This window comes from Chlamydomonas reinhardtii, chromosome 12 (assembly GCF_000002595.2).
Source record: "Chlamydomonas reinhardtii strain CC-503 cw92 mt+ chromosome 12, whole genome shotgun sequence".
Lineage (NCBI taxonomy): Eukaryota > Viridiplantae > Chlorophyta > Chlorophyceae > Chlamydomonadales > Chlamydomonadaceae > Chlamydomonas > Chlamydomonas reinhardtii.
The window spans coordinates 1,203,823-1,217,457 of NC_057015.1; the positions used below are offsets into that span (position 1 = coordinate 1,203,823).

The window sequence follows — 13,635 nt, forward strand, 5'->3', positions numbered from 1 at the left end:
AAATGCAGGAGATAGGCTCGTACTTGCATGTGTGGAACGTAGGGGTTGCGCTTAAGCGTAGCAGCAGCGAGGGGGAAGGCGGTCTCGCTCCCCTGGGTGCACGCGTGTCGCGTGCATGGGCAATCGGGAACGGAGCCTACCCAGGACTGCTGAAGGACCTCCAAGGTCGAGGCTGCAATTTGCATATTGGTCACTTGTAATACCAGATAGAAAGCTGCCTGTGCCTCAAGCAGATCCTTAAATTTCGTGTCGGCGACATGTATTGCTTTGAGATGGCGATTGGTTTAACATAATACTTGCTTCGCATCCTTCTACGACAGCTGTCATCTAGGGTGGGAGGGAAGCAAGTAGAGGACCCGACGTGCCGCTAATGCCAGGCGACGACGGAAGATGGGGCGACGACGCCGCGCCAGGCCCAGCCGCTGAGCGCGGCCGGGAACGCGGCGGCCGGGAACGCTCAACGCGCAGCCGCAGCCGCAGCCGAGATCGGTCCCACCGCGACCGCTCGGAGCGGGACCGGTCCGAACGCCGGGAGGGCGACCGGGAGGGCGACCGGGAGAGGCGCTTTGACCGCAGCCACCGGGAGCGGCGAGACCGCGAGGCGGGGCACGATCGCGACAGCAAGGACGGTCCGGAGCGGCGCACGTATCGCAGCCGCAGCCGCAGCCGCAGCCGGGACCGCCGGCGCGGGGAGGACAGGGCCGGCCGGGAGCGGGAGGGGGAGCGGGACGCCAGGGGCCGTGAGGCTCGGGAGTCGGAACGGGACCACAGGAGCACTCGTGGCCGGTGGGGATCCCCGCCTCGCCGTGACGGGAAAGACGAAGGCGGCCGTGGCGTTGGCGGCGGAGCTGCTGCTGCCGCCGAGCCGCCCCCACGCCGCTGGCGCAGCCCCAGCCCACAGGACCGGGACAATGGTGGTGGTGGCGGCGGCGGCGGCGGTGGTGGTGGTGGCGGTGCATGGAACCCGCCTCCTCCACCAGCACCACCACCATTCCATGGAGGTGAGGCTGCTTGTTTGGCATTGCTCTGGTTACTTGGGACTTGGGCAGTGTTGGACATGCCCAGTTGGCTTCGCTCTTCCAGGAAAGGGCCCGCCTGCTCTTGCTCCATATGTGGAGCCTCCAATGAAGTTACATTTTTTAAGGAGAACGTGCGTGTACAACTGCAGGCGGCGGGAGAGGCTACGACCGTGGTGGTTACGGCGGTGGTGGCGGAGGCGGGGGCCGGGGCGGGCCGCCGCAGTCTGCGGAGCCGCCGGCGCTGTACTCGATCCACCGCGGCCGCGTGCACACCATCCGGCCCTTCGGCATCTTTGTGGCTCTGCCCGGCTACCGGCGACACGTCATGGTGCACAACACGCAGGTGCGGGGCTGGAGGGCGTGTGTGTGTCGGGGGAGGCATGTTATCTGCCCGACGAGCCCAACGAGCCCAACGAAACATGGGGGGAGGGGCTGAAGGGTGTGTGTGTGGGGGGGGGGGGCTGGAGAGCGTGTGGGCTGGAGGGTGTCTAGGGCGGGAGCAGGGGACGGGAGCGTTCAAATATGATGTGATGGGTTACGTGCGATTTTAGCACGTTGGCTGAAGGGTGTGGGGGGCTGGAGAGCGTGTGGTCATGGAGGGCGTGTGGGGCTGGAGGGTGTCTAGGCCGGGGGCAGGCAATGGGAGCGTTCGTGATGTGATGGTTTGGACGCGAATATAGCGCGTTGGCGCAGTCAGGGTCCTGAATGAGGCGCTGTGCCATACTGCTGGTGGCATGGTGGCTTTGTTTATGTGTTAAAGAGCACAAGGAACACTCGCTTCCTGTCTTGCTCCTGTCCGCCACAGGTCAGCGATGAGCTGAAGTTCACTCGGGAGGATGACGACGACGCCAAGGTCAAGGCGCTGGAGTTCTACTTCCCGCAGGGCGAGGAGGTGGGTGGGGTGGGGTTGCGTCCACTGTAGCGGGTGGTGGCGGTGGTTGGGGCGGCAAATGGCTGGGGGTTGCGATTGTAGCGGTGCGGTGAGGTGCGCAGCCGCGGCGCGGAGGTCGGCACCATGTTGGTACATGGCAAGGGGTAGCCACGATCAAAGAGGAGTCCGCTCAGCACCAGTTGCACACCCCGCCGTGCCACGCGTGCAAAGCCGCAACCCTTCTGCATGCCGGGCCGCAGGTGTGGGTCAAGGTGCTGGAGGTCACGCCCGACGAGCGCAACCCGACCGAGTGCCGTGTGAACGGATCCATTCGCGCGGTGGATCAGGCCAGCGGGGCGGATTTGGATCCAGGCAACACGCTGATGATGATGGGAGGAGGCGGAGGCGGGGGAGGCGGAGGAGGGCACGGAGGAGGCGGGCACCGCGGCCCCGGTGCGTGCATGGCAGGGTGCGGGTGGTGGTGTGGGGGCGGGACACTGGTGTCATTCGCGAGTTCGCCGTGGTGGGAACAGCACCAATGCCGGACATCTTGCGCACAGTGCATTTAACACATGCCGCGGACAACACTGGGGTATTGTGACATGGTGTGCTGGTGTGCTGTTGTGTTGTATGGTCCATTGTGTAGTGTTGCGTCCTGCCACCGCCCGCAACCTCCCGCCCCGCAACCCCGCTCAGGCGGCCCCGAGTCCGACGAGCCGCCCGAGGTGGGCTCGGTGCACCGCGCCACCGTGAAGCGCATTGAGGCCTACGGCGTGTTCGTGGCCCTGGCCGGGTTCAGGCGGCACGGCCTCGTGCACACCAGCCAGGTGGGCCGCGGGGGGAGTGGAGCAGAGGGTTTTGTATTGGCGTTGCGCTGCTGGTGGGGCTGTGCTGGGATGATGAGGGCATGTGCACATTCGCCGCATGGCCTGCGATCCATTTATCATGCCGCCCACCGCATACCTCAAACCGCCACGCCACATCCCGCAACCAACAAGTAATGATGGGTGACATAACGCAGGTGAGCAACTACCTGAGCTTCAGCAAGGAGGACACGGACGAGCAGAAGAAGCAGGAGCTGGAGGGAGTGGTCAACGTGGGAGAACAGATCTGGGTCAAGGTGCGTGCAAGGGCTGGGGTGTGCAGGGAGTGGGGCCCAACTCACTCGCTCTTGACAGCCCCTGTTTGAAAGCCCCTTCCAACGGCCCCTCTGAAACCGCTCCGCACAACCCCTCGTCGCTCGGCCCTCCAGGTGGTGGAGGTCAACCCCGACGAGGCGCGCGGCGGCTTCAAGATCGGCTGCTCCATCAAGCTGGTCAGCCAGGCGGACGGCGAGGACCTGGACCCGGCAGGGAGCAGGTGAAGAGGGCGGTGGGCTTGTCCACGAATAGATCCCAACGAAGCCCAACGAACAATTCCGGTCATATCTTGGGGGATGGGGGTTGTGTTTTCCAAGGCCCGGTACCCGTTGCACAGCCGTGTGTATGATAATCAGCGTCTGACCTAGTGTCTGTCGCATCGATGATGCGCAGGTACAAGCCGCGCGGCGAGGGCGGCGGGCGGCCGGGCGGCCCCCAGGGCATCGGCGCCAACGCCGGCGAGGTTGGGAGAGGTGCGTGAACACCGCCACCGCCGCGTCCCCACCGTTAAAATCCTTAGTTTGTCGGCCACAATCCTTAGCCCTTCGGCCGCTTTCCCCACGCCCCGAATCGCACCTTGCGCCGTGTGTACCGTATACAAGCTCTCCCTCGGGGCCGAACGCCCTCGCGTCCTGCTGGCGCGATTCCACTGCCGATTCCTCTCCCGCACGCCCCGCAGGCGGCAAGATCGACTGGGGCTACCTGGCGGCTGACACCAAGCTGTACGTCAATGAGAAGGAGGCGGCGCAGTACAAGCTGCTGGAGGAGGAGCCCGGGCCGGCGGGGCCGGGCGGGAGACCGGGCGGGCCCCCGGGTGGGCTGCCGGGGCCTCCCGGGAGAGGAGGTGAGCGCCTGCGCCTTGTACGGATACCGTTGGCCCCGCTATGCAGCCGTTGCTGCGTTACAGGTATTCCGTAGTTGCTCACCTTGTGCTTGCCAGTTTTCCACCAGCTTGATGTCGTTTAGTGATTAGTTCTAACACTCTCAACCTCTTGTGTTGCCCGGTGCTTTTCAGGCGGCGGGCTGCCGCCGCCTCCCAGCGCGCCGGTCGGCCGCGGCCGCGGCATGGTCCTCCCCGCCTGGATGACGCAAGGTGGCGGTGCAGGCACCGGCGGCAGCGGCGGGCCACCCGCGCCTGGCTCGCTGCCGGGGCCGCCGCCCATGCCTGGCAGCGGCGGGCAGCAGCAGGTGGTGCCCGGGCACCTGCCTTCTTCCTCCAAGTTTGAGCTGACGGGCAACGCACGCGAGCGCGAGGTGGATCCGTCCATGATGCTGCTGGACCTGGTGGGAGGCGGCGGCGCCGGCGGTGAGTGGAGAGGGCGGGGGTAGGGGCAGGGGGCTGCAGTCGTCCATGCAAGGCGGAGGAAAGGGCGGGAGAGGGACGATGCGGCTGCTGGCGTTCATGTGAGTGGAGAAGGGGCGGTTCGACGTTGTCTATGGTGCTTGACAGACAAGGGAAGGGTCCTGCGCTGGGTGTGTGTGTTTTTGTGTGATGTGTGGGCTGCTTGGAGAATGTGCATGGGTAGCCGATTGCGCCACTGCAATGTAACCCTGCAGGCGGATCCCGCATCAGCAGTATAGAGGAGGCACTCGCAATCCTCGAGGCTCACGGCGGCGGCGGCGGCAAGAAGAGCAAGAAGGACAAGAAAGATAAGAAGGACAAGAAGAAGAAGGACAAAGGGAAAAAGGACAAGAGCAAGAAGGACAAGAAGAGCAAGAGCAAGTCGCGGCGCCGCAGCAACAGCGGCAGTAGCAGTAGCAGCAGTGATAGCGAGGAGGAGGACAGGCGGAGGCGGTGAGGGCTTGTTGGAGGTTGTGCCGGCGTACGTCTCTGGCTAGCTAGTGTGGCCATAGGATGGGCGCGCAGTTTGGGTATGCTGCTTGCGTGCGGCGCGTGCGGCGCAAGAGCTGACGCTTTGGGGCACGTCCCGCAGTCCATGCGACTGGCGGTATGACGAGTATCAAACTATCTCTCCCGTCGTGCCGATATGGTTACAATTGCCCCTGTGACCGCGAAAGGAAACTTGAGAAGACTCAGAGATGGGCCACGGGCCTGGATGTAACCACATACGGTAGTTGATTCCTGAACCTGCACACAGCCAGAGTGCCAGACACTTTGGTTCCACTTTCCCACCCCGGGCAATGGTTTCTCAACGCTCAGTCAAGGCCTCAAGGGTCGGCATGGCAACGGTGCGCGCTGCGGCTACACCCACGCAAAACTATGCATATAAGCACAAGTCAATGGTTCGCATTACGCCGCCTCCTTCAGGCGTGCTGAACGTACGTGCCTCGTGGAAAGTTATTGCCCAACGTCGGCACGGTGCCCGTCACCGTGTAACAACAACCGTTTGACCAGTTATACAGGAGAACTGCGCCTGCGCTCCAGCATGCGATGGGGTTCAATCATTCACATGTGTGAGTTCCAGAAGACCAAACAGAAGAATCAATGCATGAAACGCGTCAACGAGCACGGTCAACGAGCTGTCTTGTCATCTTGTATGTGCATGTCTCAGTCTTGCCATGCATTTGGCACACCAGTCCGACGTTAAACAAAACTCCAACCCCCAAGCTTTGCTGTGTTTGCATAATGCATCATCGCTTCATCCATTTCCAACCACGCGCCTAATAGCTACCGTGCAGCGCCTTGGCCGCCAAGCCCGATGCTGGGGAGGAAGCTAAACGGGACCCCTGCGTTGCTGCAGCTGCCACTGTTAGGCCTATCAGCGCCGGCGGCGCCAATACTGCCCCCTGCTGCAACCGGCCCGCTGGCGCTCGCTGCAGCTGCAGCTGTCGCTGCTGCAGCTGTTGCCGCCGCCGTTGCCGCCGCCGCCGATGCTGCCGCCAGCGACAGGCTCGGGACGTACCCGTAATGCGGTGTTGCAGCAGGCGCGGGGCTGACTGCAGTCGGCGTGACAGTGACCGGCGGAAGTGGCGCCACTACAGATCCTGAGTAGCTCTTTGGCCTGTGGATGCAAACCGTCAAAACAACAAAATGTTGTGGATCAGCACAGTACAACATATTAATATGCAGCCCAGCTGGCATGAAACGATACAGCAACCACGCAGCAAACAGGCATGACTTCTGTCCCCAGTCGCTCACCTTCTGGCCAAGTCCGGCACGGCGCTGAAGTCTCCGAGCACAGTTACCATCATGTCAGTGCCGCCACTGAACCCGCCAGGCAGCAGCCGAGGAGAGCCGCCGGCACCGCCCCCGCCCTCGCCTGCTGCCTTTCCTGTCCCCGTCGCCGTGACCACAGCAGCTGTTGGAACCGTGCCGGCTTCCCCACTGGCGTAGGAGGCAAGCGCGCTCGACGCCCCCAGCTGCTTTTCTGATAGCACCGCGCGCAGCAGGCCACGGTGCGGCGACTTGGCGCCGGAAAAGGCGCTACCGCCGCCGCCGCTGCCACCGGCTGTGGCTCCTATTGGCAGGCTCGCCGCCGAGCTTCGCAGCGCATGCGCGTTCTTGAGCGATGGAAGCACGGGCGCCGGTGCCGCCGAAGGTACTGCAGGCCGCGTGTTGCCGGCAATCATAAGGCCAGACAGGAAGTCGTTACTGGTGGCGCGCGTGCCGCTGCCGGCAGCGGCAGCGGGGGCGGTGGTGGTAGCAGCAGCTGCATTGTTGCCATAAGAAATTGGTAATGAGGCACGCCCGAACGCCGCAACTCCTGCCCGAGCCCCACTGAGGCCGCTGCTGCCACCGGCAACAGGTCCAGCAGTAGTAGCCGCAATGCCGGCCACACCTCCATCCGCAACGTTGCCCAGAATGGACCGTCGTGCCGTGGCCGCCGGCGTTGCTGACGACGAGCCGAGGTAGCCGCCATCACTGGACGGCCTCGCGGGCCGCGGCATGTCCCCCGTAACCCCGCGATTTGCCTCTTCAACAGCAGCCAACAAACCATTTTCGCTGCCGCCATAGTCGCTGGCTCTCCGCCGGACTGGTAGCGCGCCATGCACACTCGGCAGGCTACCGCCAGTTCCTGTGGCGCCGCTAGCTGCGCCTGACCCGTACGCCCCGGCGCAGCCCGCGACGCCGCGTGCCGTGATGCCCGCGGCTAGTGTGCTGCCCACAACAAGTCCGCTGCCGGTGCTAGCGTCTGGGCGTGGCAGCGGTGAGGCGTCACTGCGGCGCATCTGTGCCGGGAAGCCCGCGGCTAGCCCCGGCCCTTGTGAACGGGCTGCCACGGGCGAAGCCAACACCTCCGCCTCCGCCACGTGCGGCTGCGGCTGGCTGCGTGCCTTGTGCCCGACTATGCCTGCGTACGGCCCTCCGCCGGCTGGCCCTCCGGCAGTACCCATGACTGCCTGCTGCTGCAGCCGCTGCGGCGTGTTGACGACATACGAGCCGTCGCCGGGCCGACACCCGCGGCGCGGCATCATGCTTACCAGTTGCGACGGCTGCTGCTGCTGCTGCTGTTGGAGCGAGCTGCGGCGCAGGGGCAACTCCAACATTTGGTGAGAAACGTGAGGCGCTGACGCCGGCTGCTGCAGCCGATGCTGCTGGAGGTGGTGTGATGCCAGGACGGCGCTCGCGCTCGTGTCCGCATCCAGCTCGGCCACCGGTGGCCCTCCCTCCCACGGCACCGGCGACATGCCCCGACTGCTGCCCACCAAGGCTTTGGCACCGGCGGCCCCTCCCAGCGTCTCCTGACGTGCAAGCGTCGGAGATGAAGCTGCCAGGCGCATCGGGTCTAACAGCGCGGCGAGGCTGGGTGGCATGTCGTCAGCTGCCAGCGGCGCAGCGGCTAGCGGGTCAGCGGCAAGAGCCGGCGGCGGGGGCAGCAGCTCTCCTCCGCTTCCGGAACCCGGAGCCCGGGCTTCTAGCATGTGCTGATGTTGCTGCTGAAGCCGCTGTATCCGCAGCGACAATTGAGCCGCACGGTCAGAGGCGGCAGGCGGCATGGGGCGTGCGTTCGCGGGGCCGTCCAACTGTGCCTGTAAATGTGTCAACACAGGTAAAGGAAGAGCCCAGCGCACGGCAAGCAGGGCTTCGCAGGACGCCACATGGCAGCATAGACGTGCGCACCGCAACCACACCAAGTGCGCACATATGGGCCACACTGCGACTCCCTCACCGTGAGCGGAGCGAGCCGGCCTCCGCCGCTGTTGTCCACTGGCCATGACGCCACCAATTGAGCCGTCCGCGAAGGTTTACCAGCACCGACGCCAGTGCCGGGCTCCAGCCCCACCGCTGCCGCCGCATTCGCCTGGCCGGGCTCCTCCTCCGGCGGTCTTCCTGGCAAGCGGGTGGGCGAGTCACAGAACACAGGCGTCCCCCCGGGCACAGCTAGCAGGTAAGAGCTGGCGGTGCCCGCCCCGACCACAGGCGCCGCTCCAAGCCCCGACGCCAGCGCAGTTGCGCCGGTCGCAGTGGCCCCGCGGCCTGCGATGCACGGCCCGTCAAAGTGCATCACCACCCGGCGCAGCGGGCTGCCGCACTGCCCCTGCACCGCGCCGGCACCGCCGCCAGCAGTGCCGCCGCCACCGCGGTGGCACTGTGGGGATGAGCTAGCGGCAACGAGCAGCGGCTTGGGGCTGCCGACGGCTCCAGCGTCTGGTGAGTTGATGGCATCGAGGCAGGAGGTGGCGATGGTGGATAAGGAGTGCGGCGGGCGGCTGTCACAGCTGCCACAGGAGCTAGCATCGCCGCTAGAGCGCGCTCCGCCAGCGCCTGGCTGTGCTGGTGCTGGCGCCGCTAGCACCACCGGTGAGGCCGCGTCGCTGGGCTTCAAGTTGCCGCCGTCAGTGTCGTCGTCTGCATCCGCATGCTCCTCGCCTTCGCTGTCGCACAGGTGCCCCCTGCGTGCAGTGCGGAGCCAGGGTTCGGGGCAGCTTCGTGAACGCAGCACAAATATTGCATGCCTTCCTCCGCAACCCCGTGTTTCAGCCCCATCCAGACGCCTGGGCTCCTGCAGTACTCACTCAGCGGCGCTAGCCGTCGCACATGCCACGGGAACGATGGGCCATGGCTCCGGGCGGGTCCAAGGCTCCCCGCCAGCAATGCGTGCCTTGACGGATAGTTTGGCGGTGCCGCCAAGCCGTGGCAGGGCAGTCGAGCCCCCGAAGCTGAAACCAGTCTTCTTTGGCGCTGCTCTCCGCTCATCCTCTGACAACTGAAGCTGCCCCCTCAAGAGCGCCTCAAGCTCCGGGCGCCGCTCCAGAAGAAGCGAAATGAACGGGTCCCCGGCGCAGTCCTCGTAGGACATTTGGACTTCCAGCCGGGTGCCGAGGCCGCACCGCCTTTGCTACATGGCAGTCTTATGAACTCATTTACAATCTGACGCCCCCATTTGCATCGTGGAACAAGGTAGGGCCCGTCGACAAGGTCGCGTGGTAACACGGCACGTCGTGAAAAGGGATAAGGACAATATAATTTGGCTACTTTATGGAAAACGGCATACCTCTACGCTAAAAAACGGCAAACTTGGGTTTTGCCCCTGGGCCAATTGTTGGTCAGCTGCCCTTCGCGACTCGACCGAGCCTGCACGCGGTAGCATGTAACAAAGGAAGAAACGAAGAATCAGTCTGATGCATTCCAGAGTACATCCGGCTTGTGAACGCTCAGCGATGTTCGATGCTCAACCGGTTTTCCCGGAGCTGAGGTTATTCAACTCCATATGCACCAACAAGATATTGCATTAGACCTTATCTTATCTTGCAAGCCAAATGTCGACTGAAGATGGAGGGGCCGGGCTTCAGAGCGTTCAGCCCCCGGAGCCGCAGGACGGCCTTGCGGAGGAGAATGACGAGCTCAGTGCGTTGCCAGGAGCAGGTCTAATGCTTGGCGATGCGTGGACGCGAGGGCAGCCCGACCCGTGGCATGCAAATAACCCGCCAAGCGATGTGACGCCGAAGCCAGCGGTCCAGCACGACCGCCCGCTGTCAACGCTTTCGATGTCGTCCTCGTGCGCGTCGCCCAGCGGCAGTAGGCCCGGCACTAGAGGTGGCCTTCCGGCCCACCGGGTGCCGCACGTCACCGCCCAGGCATGGGGCCCTGCAGCATCAGCAGCAGCGCTAGTGCACGGGCCTGCTTCTCTCAGAGTCATCGTCCGCAGCGGCACCACCGAGCTGGCGGGACCCTCCTCCACAGTCAAACAGCTTCACGCTAGTTCGCTTGAGGAGGGCACGCCAGTCTCGCCTCGTGGTCCTGACGTATGGATCCTAGCATCGAGCACAACGCCACCCCAAGCACCACCTGGTGGCGGCCTGACCCACATGCCAGTTGGTGCTCCGGACGGCCTCGCATCCTTTACTCGCCCCGGCCCCGGCCCCGCCGCGAGGCAACAGGCCTCAGCTCAGGGTCAGCGCGAGGCCGTGCAGCAGCCCGTGTGGGGCCAGGCACGGCCCAAAGGGAGCGGGCATAGTCTCACACGGCCGCCGCCGCCAGGGACCCACAACCAGCCGACTACACCAGCAGGGTCCTCGCTGTTCTTCGACGGCTGGGGCGCACGCCGCTCACGAGGTAAGGGACTCGCAGGGCAGTCCAGTCGCTGGCGCAAACCATAAGAATGAAGGTCTAGCTGCACACATGCTGGACGCGGTCCATACCGGAGCAAGGATGATTGCGGTTGCAGTTGCTCATTCAGAAAGGCCTGTTGTGACGGCTGTAGGTGCTGTGCTGCGGCCGGGGTCAGTCGCTGCCATGCCATCAGGCCACCGTGTGCCCGTGGCCGCTGTGTCCTCCGGCGACGCAGCCGCGTTGGCTGTCAGCTTTGGCGCTGGCGGGGACATGGACTCCGGGACAGCATCGGCACTACTGCCGAAGGGCGCGCCTGTCGCGTACGGCACGGAGCAAGGGGCAACCAGAATGGTGACACCGCCGTCGGGTCCCGGGCGTGCCTACGCACACACGCATCCGGCAGCTGTCAACCTGTGGGCACAGACGGAAGTCCTGACACGGCCGTCATCAAGTAGTGTCGCCACCACCAGTGGCGGACTTGGGTTTGGACAGGCGCTAGCAGCGGGCGCCGCGTTGGGCGCAGCTCCCGAGTACAGGTGCGTAAGGGTGGAACTGCATCTCTGCGTATTTGGTGCTTGCTCACCGCAAACATGTGTAACCGTGCCCCGCGGCACATTGGCTCACATTCTTGCGCCGTCGCCGTTACACAGGGACCCGCCCGCCTTTCCGCAGCTGCTCCGCGGAGGCACCGCCACCAGTCAGTCCCAGCACCATTCCTCTGCCGGCCCCATGCTGCGGACACCCTCTGCCCCAGCCCTCCATTACCACATGCCTACCGGCGCTACAGCAGCAGCCAGCTCAGCGGGCTCAGTGGCGTTCGTGGCGTCGGCAGCAAGCTGGCACGTGACGCCGCTGGCCAAGTCTTCAGCCATGTCGCTTGCCAACCCGACCGCTGCCAGCGGGCCCCGCGTGGCCGGCTGGGGCTCACAGCGAATGCTGACTCCGCCCTCGGCGCACGTGCAGCCGGACCCAGCCACTGTCAGTCCCCACGCGGGCGGTGCAGCAGCATCCTTAGCCGCGGTATCTCCAGCGACAGCGCGCCTGTTAGCGATGAGTCCAACGCTTAGCGTCCGCTGCATGGAGCAGCCGACGAACGCACTCGCCAACGTCATGCAGGTGCAGCCGCTATCAGGCAGCAGTGTTGCGCCCAACGCTGCGTCGGTTCAAATGGCCGGCGGCCTTGGGAACGGCGGGGGTGGCGCGCCAGGAGGGCTGCTGCGTGACAGTGCCGGCGTCCTTGTGTCGGAGGCGGACGATGTTCCGGGGCCTCAGCCCCACGACGCACCGCCGCCGCTACCACTCATGCCGCACTTCGCGCAGCCGCCGCCGCTGGTACCTCTCAGCGCCCATGCGGCGGGCGCGGCTGCAGCCCTCCGTGGCCTATCGTTTGGCCGAGGCCCCATCGCGGGTGCAGGTGATGCGACCTCGACATCACCGCGCTCGCCGCCGCGTTCGCCCACCCGGCCACAAATGGGCGCAGCACTCTCGCCCGAGGCCTCGGCAGGCCCAGTGTCAGCCCAAGCCTCGTTTGTGGACCTTGCGGGACAACCCATCCACATGTACACCGGCCAGCCCTCTCCGCGGCAGCACTCGCAGCGCACGTCGCCGCGGCGAGTGGAGCAGCCACCCGAGGCGCCCGCTTCCGCCGGTCCCGTGAAGCGCCCGGTGCCGTTCAGTGCAGCTGCCGCTCCAGTGACAGCATCGCCACGCGGCCTGGCGTCCACCTCCACACGTGCGCTAGTGCTGGGGCTGGCCGGCGCGGGCACGAGTGCCAAGCAGCTGAATCTGATGATGGACTTGGGCGCAGCCGAAGAAAGCGAGATGGCTGATGGGGCGGACCAAGTGCCGCCAGTCTTCAGCCGCCGCCCGGACCCCACAGCCGCACCGTCTCCGGTAGCAACACCATCACCACATCCACCACCTCAGCATCAGCCATCCGTAGCGGCGCTGGGCAGCGCTAGTGCGATTGAAAGCGTGTTGGCGCCTGCGTCAAAGCCACGGTTGCGGCCGCCGCCCCCGCCGCAACATGGCAAAGGCAAATCGCCAGGCCAGAGCCTGGCCAGCATCTCAGCCACTGGGCCCGGCTACAGCCTACGCAAGAGTCTGTTTCCAGATGAGGTGGAGACCAAGCCGCTGGAGGAGAGGCTGGGACTGGCGGCTGCCATCGCGGCTGTGTCTGCCGGCAGCGGCAGTGCTGCGGCAGCGGCGCTGCGGCAAGGGGTGCCGGGGCAAGGGGACCAGCCGCTGGGCGCGGCCACATCCGGTTCTCAGGGCCACCAGCCGCTAATCCTGAGGAAGAAGTTTGCGGACCGGTCTGAGCCGGTGTATTATAGAGCTGCCATGAAGAAGAAGCTCCTGGGTGACATGCTGCGCGTGCTGTAGGAATGCAGGGGCCCCGCTATACGAACGGAACATGGTTACATGGAAGATGGTATCTGCGCGGGACGGTGTGAGATTGATTGAATGTGTACGGTACTGCGCACGGGTACTGCGTGACTGATGTTTTTTTGGCAGCTTTGATCCTGTTCTACGAGCAGCTGACCTTGCGTGGGATGGTGCGACGGTAATGACGGGTGAAAGGCAACCCCGTCCGTGGATGGAGCCAGCTAGGCAATGGGTGAACGCCCTAGCATGCACATTTGTACAATGATGCGCATGAACTACACTCACACCAATACTGGATTGTCGAAGACTGGGTTGAGAAAGCAAGCCTGAGCGCTGCGCAGCATTGTGTACAACAACAGCAGCAGGTGCTGAGCATCAAAGCGATACTGCATGGAGAACTTGGAGCGACGGGGTTTGTCACTTTGTCGGGCCCTGGTGGTGCGTGATGTGAGCTGGTGTAACCTGGTGCGGGGTAGTATGGACTGAGGCAGGGTAGTATGTGCACGGGGGCTGGGAGGAGCAGCAGCTGCTGAGGAAAAGAACTGAACGAGTGGAGTCACGAATGGGGTGGGCAAGCTTGGGGCCACCCCTGCTTGGGAACATAAATCCTGGCATCCCGACTCCCAGTCCAGAATAACAACGATCTGCGTCTCTGACTTTCTCAGCGTCTCTGCATTTCTCCCCACTCATACTGCGATTGCGACCCTGCGGTTGACATCAAGAGGCACGCATATCAGGCAGGTGGAGACATCTTGCTGACTCGCT

The 13,635-nt window shown here is 64.6% G+C and overlaps 3 protein-coding genes across 3 annotated transcripts; 2 read left to right on the plus strand and 1 right to left on the minus strand.

Moving 5' to 3' along the window:
• Window positions 1-37: 37 nt before the first annotated feature.
• CHLRE_12g489600v5 (uncharacterized protein) lies at window positions 38-4,999 on the plus strand. The gene is made up of 11 exons (XM_043067897.1): window positions 38-1,001; window positions 1,169-1,362; window positions 1,825-1,911; window positions 2,151-2,343; window positions 2,587-2,717; window positions 2,912-3,010; window positions 3,143-3,249; window positions 3,423-3,502; window positions 3,709-3,873; window positions 4,045-4,335; window positions 4,587-4,999. The coding sequence occupies exons 1-11, from the start codon at window positions 371-373 to the stop codon at window positions 4,826-4,828; spliced, it is 2,220 nt and encodes a 739-aa protein (XP_042918038.1). The 5' UTR covers window positions 38-370; the 3' UTR covers window positions 4,829-4,999.
• Window positions 5,000-5,009: 10 nt separating this feature from the next.
• Window positions 5,010-9,377, minus strand: CHLRE_12g489550v5 (uncharacterized protein). Its single transcript, XM_043067896.1, has 4 exons — window positions 8,949-9,377; window positions 8,102-8,825; window positions 6,130-7,961; window positions 5,010-5,992 (listed from the first exon to the last, which is right to left on the minus strand). Exons 1-4 carry the CDS (start codon window positions 9,230-9,232, stop codon window positions 5,659-5,661), a joined length of 3,174 nt encoding a protein of 1,057 aa, XP_042918039.1. The 5' UTR covers window positions 9,233-9,377; the 3' UTR covers window positions 5,010-5,658.
• A 100-nt stretch (window positions 9,378-9,477) lies between these two features.
• CHLRE_12g489500v5 (uncharacterized protein) lies at window positions 9,478-13,519 on the plus strand. The gene is made up of 3 exons (XM_043067895.1): window positions 9,478-10,488; window positions 10,637-11,021; window positions 11,136-13,519. Exons 1-3 carry the CDS (start codon window positions 9,693-9,695, stop codon window positions 12,865-12,867), a joined length of 2,913 nt encoding a protein of 970 aa, XP_042918040.1. The 5' UTR covers window positions 9,478-9,692; the 3' UTR covers window positions 12,868-13,519.
• Window positions 13,520-13,635: the final 116 nt, after the last annotated feature.

Bases quoted from the DNA above. Each gene is read 5' to 3' on its own strand.
- CHLRE_12g489600v5 (XM_043067897.1), top strand. From the start codon at position 371: ATGCCAGGCGACGACGGAAGATGGGGCGACGACGCCGCGCCAGGCCCA. The intron at 1,002-1,168 runs GTGAGGCTGCTT...GTACAACTGCAG, and splicing joins ACCACCACCATTCCATGGAG to GCGGCGGGAGAGGCTACGAC. The intron at 1,363-1,824 runs GTGCGGGGCTGG...TGTCCGCCACAG, and splicing joins TCATGGTGCACAACACGCAG to GTCAGCGATGAGCTGAAGTT.
- CHLRE_12g489550v5 (XM_043067896.1), bottom strand. From the start codon at position 9,232: ATGTCCTACGAGGACTGCGCCGGGGACCCGTTCATTTCGCTTCTTCTG. The intron at 8,826-8,948 runs GTGAGTACTGCA...CACTGCACGCAG, and splicing joins GCGACGGCTAGCGCCGCTGA to GGGGCACCTGTGCGACAGCG. The intron at 5,993-6,129 runs GTGAGCGACTGG...TTGCATCCACAG, and splicing joins GTGCCGGACTTGGCCAGAAG to GCCAAAGAGCTACTCAGGAT.
- CHLRE_12g489500v5 (XM_043067895.1), top strand. From the start codon at position 9,693: ATGTCGACTGAAGATGGAGGGGCCGGGCTTCAGAGCGTTCAGCCCCCG. The intron at 10,489-10,636 runs GTAAGGGACTCG...TGACGGCTGTAG, and splicing joins GGGCGCACGCCGCTCACGAG to GTGCTGTGCTGCGGCCGGGG. The intron at 11,022-11,135 runs GTGCGTAAGGGT...GCCGTTACACAG, and splicing joins GGCGCAGCTCCCGAGTACAG to GGACCCGCCCGCCTTTCCGC.